Genomic DNA, 6006 nt, shown 5'->3' on the forward strand with positions numbered 1-6006 from the left:
CCCAACGAGGAACAGAAGGAAATGACAAGCGGTTTTCAGCAAGGTATTCTCTACAAGCACTGAAATTATAAGTAACGAGTAGTTTGATAGCAAGATAATTTGTAGCGAGCAAGTAACGATAATGGAAACAAAAGTGCAGAAAGGTAGCTCAATCCTTTTGAGGCAAAGGACATGCCAAAACGGTCTCTTATGATAAGAAAATCGTTCTTCAGGGTACACGGGAATTTCATCTAGTCACTTTCATCATGTTGTTTGATTTGCATTTGTTACCTTGATAATTTGTTATGTGGGTGGACCGGTTCTTAGGTGTTGTTCTTACTTCAACAAACCTCCTACTTATGATTAACCCCCTCGCAAGCATCTGCAACTACGAGAAAATAATTAAGATAAAATCTAACCATAGCATTAAACTTTTGGATCCAAATCGGTCCCTTATGGAATAGCGCATAAAGTAGGGTTTAAGCTTCTGTCACTCTCGCAAGCCATCATCTAATAACTACTCCACAATGCATTCTCTTAGGCCCAAATATGGTGAAGCATCATGTAGTCGACGTTCATATGACACCACTAAGGGAATCATAACATACATACCATCAAAATATCGAACACATATCAAGTTCACATGATTACTTGCAACAAGATTTCTTTCGTGACCTCAAGAACAAAAGTAACTACTCACAAATGATAATCATGCTCAAGATCAGGGGGGTATTAAATAGCATAATGGATCTGAACATATAATCTTCCTCTAAATAAACCATATAGTAATCAACTACAAGATGTAATCAATACTACTAGTCACCCACAAGCACCAATCTAAGGTTCCGGTACAAAGATTAAACACAAGAGATGAACTAGGGTTTGAGAGAAGATGGTGTTGTTTAAGATGTTGATGGAGATTGCCCTCCCCAAGATGGGAGAGTTGTTGGTGATGATGATGACGATGATTTCCCCCTCCGGGAGGGAAGTTCCCCCTGTGGAATCGCCCCGCCAGAGGGCAAAAGTGTTCCTGCCCAAGTTCCGCCTCGAGACGGCGGCGCTTCGTCCCGAATGTCCTCCCTTATTTTTTCTAGGTCAAAATGACTTATATACCAGAAGAGGGGCATCGGAGGTGGGCCGAGGAGGGCACAACCCACCAGGGCACGCCTAGGTGGCTTTGTGCCCACCTGGTGGGCCCCCTCTAATACTTATTTGCTCCAATAATTCTTATATATTCCATAAAAATTCTCCGTGAAGTTTCAGCTCTTCTGGAGTTGTGTAGAATAGGTAGCCTGACGTAGCTTTTTCAGGTCCAAAATTCTAGTTGTCGGTATTCTCCCTCTTTGTGCGAACCTTGCATATTATGAGAGAAAAGGCATTAGAATTACTCCAAAAAGCATTATTATACATAAAAACAATGTAAATAACAGTAGGTAAACATGATCCAAAATGGACGTATCAGTGAAGAGGTGTAGCGGGGATCGCCGAAGAAAGATGGACACGACGGAGCGGCGTGTCGTCGTGTTGGCCATGCGGGCATCGAACGACGGCGACGCAGAGCGGTCGGGGAGCTTGGGAGAGAGGGCTAGAGGACAAGGGCTAGAACAAAGAGTGAGGGGAAAGTGAGAGGGAGCCACAGGCGTCTCCAGACGTGGGGTCAGGGAGGAGGACGAGCCTCCAGCGCGAAGCAGGAGGTGGCCGCGGTGAGTGTGCGCGTGTCAACACGCCTCTGCCTACTGGCAGAGGTTGAAGATAGTGCCTGGTGGGCTGGGCTTCTGCTACATGAGCAGGCCAGATGAGTGGGCTGCCAGGTAGGCCTTCTCTGCTTTTCTCTTTATATTTCTTTTTGTTTTGATTTAATTATTTTGCCATTGTTTGAAAAACAAAACAAAATTCAAACCAGTGCCAAAACTTTCTGTAAATATTTATGTGACTTAACTGGACCATTCCAAAAGCACATAAATATTTCAGAAACATTTGAAGATATATTCTGACTATATGAATATAAATTCAAATTCAAATACAATAGTGATTTAAATTCAAAGTCCAAAATATCTCATAAAAATGTTCATCATTTTTGGTTGGGCTCAAAACCTTTGCCAGAATATAACCAACATTATTTAAGGTCATTTTGAAATCATTGAATGCATTTTCATGGTTTTTACCCTTTATTTAATATTTGGAGGCTTCAAATTTTCTCATTTCAAATTTCACTGAAATTAAATATAATGCAAGATGCTCACTAATGCAACTATTCACACTAAAATTATTGTTGGCACGAAATGATTCTAGGGATGTGACAGGATCGGTTCAGCTCACGAGGGCTTGCAAACTGCTGAATTGGTTTTGGTTGCATCATGGTTTATCTGGTGGCAGTGGCGTCAACATATGAAAGGGGAGGTGACCCAAACCCCTGAAACGAGTGATGTGTCGATCAAAGTCCTCGCGGCGAATTTTATAAGAGCTCACACAACAAAGTTGCCGAGAAGAAAGGAAGATCAGATGTGGAAGAAGCCATGTGGTGATGTTATCAAAATTAACATTGACGCAACTTTTAAATATGAGACACTCTCAGGAGTGACGGGTGCTGTTGCCCGCGATGGAAGGGGAAACTTCATTCCTGTAGCATCTTGGTTCCTTCCACACTCAAGTTGTGTTGACTCGACAGAGATTACCGCGATACGAAACGGTTTATACCTAGCAGGGAGAATTGGGTGCAACAAAGTCATTATAAAAACAGATTGCACGTTTGCCGTGGAGGCGGCGCAAAAAGCTGATGATTACGTGGGCTCGGACATAGCCACTGGTCTTGAATGCAAAGAGCTAGCACTGGACTTTGCAAATGTTTCATGTACCATTTCCTGCGGGAAGCAAATGAAGTTGCAAACGATCTTGTGAGGATTTCGTTTAGCGATAGATCTTCTAGTTTTTGGAACTCTACGTTCCCCGATTTTATTTCTCATGCCCTTGTAAATGACCTTGCGATTATTTGGGAAATAATGTTTTGATGTTTCAAAAAAAAGACTTTCAACTTGAAATTGTGAGGGGACAGCCGAAACATATTTCCTGTTTGATTGACCACCCTGGTATTGAACACCAATTGAATCACCAATTTAAGCACTCACCCGTAAATAAAAGAATTAACGTTACTATGAAAGAAGAGCAGCATGACAAAAAGCGCGCCCCTATGCAAGGAGCGAGGCGTAGAGGATCTGGTTCCAGGTGTCGGGTAGGCCGGCAAGGCACCAGTGGCTGCAGTCGTTGCCCGGGTGGCCGCCGCTGTATGCCGACGGGTGCGCGTCCCTCCTCAGCTGCGACAGCAGCGTGATGTCCAGCAGGAACACCGGCTTCGACATGCCGTTCAACGCGTTCCGCACCGCGCCCTGCGCCGGAAGCGGCCCGCCCGGGTACGTCGACCCCGCGATCGGCTGCGTCTGGTGTGCGCAGCTGCTGGAGCTCTCCCCCCACTGAGCTCCACTGCGTAGTAGTACGTACGTAATTTTGAACAGGTCAGTGTTTTTAAACGTGGTACTACTCTATGCGGGAGCTGGGCTCTAGGGGTGTGGGCTTACTTGAAGTGTGTCGGAGAGATGCCCTGGAAGTAGACCTTGGTCTTGGAGGTGTCCACGTTCGAGTCCACCCATCTGGCCCATGTGGACATCCCCTTGGAGAAGGCCGTGAGCCGGTCCATGTCTTTCATGACGTGAGCCCCGTCTTGCACATAGTCCCATCTGGTTTCACGGAAGAGGAAATACAAATGCCGTCAACAAACACAAGAATGATCTTATGTACTACCAGTATATGCTTGCGCAAGAAAGTGTAGTGCGTCTTACGGTTGGTCCTTGCCGGTGTGGGTCCACCAGTGCCAAGTGTTGAAGACGAGCATGTCGGCGCCGAGCCACGCGTCGCCGGAGATGGAGTCGAGCTTCAGCACCCGGCCGATGGACTCGTCGACGATGTCCACCAGGTAGGTGCTCCGGTAGTACGCCACCGACAGCCCGTAGTCCTGCACGAGACGGCAAGCGCACGTCAGCCGCCAGCGCGTCCGGCACCAAACTTTTGATGGATCGCGCCGTGCACCTCGACGTACAATGTACACGTAATTACTCCTCCATGCACGGTCACATGGGATCATCAACATGCACAAGTTTCCAAGCCTGTCGGCGCCGATACGGCGGACGCGGCCATAAAACCGGCAGGTACGCCGACGCATCTCCGCTTGTCTGCGTCCGCGGCTACGCTGTGCGTCGCACTGTCGCGCTCAATAACGATGAAACGGCAGGTGCATGTCATCGACGCCGTAGCGAGCTGTGCCTGCGTTTGCCGGATAGGACCAGACGCGAGCTCGTGGACCATTGGTTTAGGACTCCTACATCAGTGATTCCTTTTCCAAATTGCCCGTGACCTTGCAGGTTAGTGAACTGCAAAGCGCCGCGATTGCCGATAGGGCGTGTGCTGTATATGTCAGCGGTCGCTCGTTATTCCCCGGCCCCGCGTCATTCGTTTTCTTGCCGGAAATTATGGGTTGGCGCTAGTTGCGCACAAGGGAGTGAGGGCAACCACAAGGCTAGGACCGGAAAGGCTAGCCAAGCTGGTGTGAGATTATTGCCCAGGAAACGACTGATTGAGTTGTCCTCATCATCTGGAGTGCTAAGTGCCGTCTAGTGGCAAGAACCGGCACCAAACATAATACTCCCTCCTTCCATCTATATAGGGTCTAATGCGTTTTTCGAGGCTAACTTTAACCAAATACTAGAGCAATAATATATGACATGTAACTTACACAAAGCACACGGTTAAATTCGTGTGTGAAAGGAGCTTTCGATGATATAATTTTCACATTGTGCATGTCATGTACTATTAATTTTGTCAATAGTCAAAGGCGGTCTTAAAAAACGCATTAGGTCCTATGTAGATGGAAGAAGGGAGTAGGTGTTTCAATGCACTGGACCATCTTTTCCATCGAATGGGGTAGTATATAGTATATTTTGTTAAGCTGCTGCAAGTAGTATTATACCTGTATATAGTGTGTGAATTACTTTGAATGTTGTTCATTGAATGTGCTAATACGGCGACTCACGATACATAGATGGCAACAGTACTTCTGTTGGATATATTTTTGCGCGAAAAGTTTACGATCTGTTCATCAACCGTCAAGGGAGTACAGAAAACAGCAAAAGTATTGGATATTATCTTTCATCCCATCGAATTCTACCTCATAATTTAGAAGATTTCACAACAGAGCTTAAGCATAATGCGCAAACCTCAAGACACAAACATTTCTCCTTTGTTCTAGAATCTTTCATATTTTAATTTTTCAATCTTTTCTTTTTAAATGAATTAATGTTCTTTGTTTTCACTTTGTGCCTTACAACCCACAGTATTCACGAACCTTAAAACACATTAAAAATAGAATATTCTATACTTTCACTATTCAAACACACTTTAAGGACATTCACATGAAGCCATTAGACCACAAGGCTTTCTCAGAAGACATATAAGATATCGCACGAAACATCTCACTCAAGGATGTGGTCGTGAATTCCCATGAGGTTTGATCAATGAATTGCATGCCGTCCTAGTCGAAGTCTACAGCTCGCGGACACCCTCACCACTTTCTCCACTTCATCATGCTTGTGATCACCCATAATTGTGCTGATCATATGAATGTAGGTCATCCTTCTACGGGTGTTAGCCCTCAGGTGAAAACAATTCATGTTCGCACCCGCCTGCTTGTGGTTGTTGATCTGCGTATGTGATCTTTCGTGAAGCACATGGGCCAATGAATCTCTGCTTCAAACGTTGCCGACCCATGCAACACTTGGCAAGAACTAAAACCCATTGTAACTATGACGAAAGACGGGTTATTTCCGGAGTTGTTGAACAGTGGCTTGTTGTGTGTACTTGCACGAGGTTTGGGTGATGTGCTATGACGGCTCGGACTGCCAAATCGTGCTCCGAGTACCTCTAGTGTGATCCTCTTGTGGTGGTCGAAGGATCCTCTAGTGTGATTTTAGATAGCCAACC

The 6006-nt window shown here is 45.7% G+C and overlaps 1 protein-coding gene across 1 annotated transcript in view; it reads right to left on the reverse strand.

The window, feature by feature from the left end:
• Nucleotides 1–3004: 3004 nt before the first annotated feature.
• LOC119268521 (protein trichome birefringence-like 38) overlaps nucleotides 3005–6006 on the reverse strand; it is a 7488-nt gene continuing 4486 nt past the window's right edge. Inside the window, exons 3-5 of the mRNA XM_037550180.1 lie at nucleotides 3813–3985; nucleotides 3552–3710; nucleotides 3005–3456 (exon numbers count right to left, since the gene is read on the reverse strand). Of these exons, the coding sequence (XP_037406077.1) occupies nucleotides 3165–3456; nucleotides 3552–3710; nucleotides 3813–3985 (624 nt within the window). The 3' untranslated portion in view covers nucleotides 3005–3164. The remainder of the gene's footprint in view (nucleotides 3457–3551; nucleotides 3711–3812; nucleotides 3986–6006) is intronic.

The sequence above is a fragment of the Triticum dicoccoides genome, chromosome 3A (assembly GCF_002162155.2).
Source record: "Triticum dicoccoides isolate Atlit2015 ecotype Zavitan chromosome 3A, WEW_v2.0, whole genome shotgun sequence".
Lineage (NCBI taxonomy): Eukaryota > Viridiplantae > Streptophyta > Magnoliopsida > Poales > Poaceae > Triticum > Triticum dicoccoides.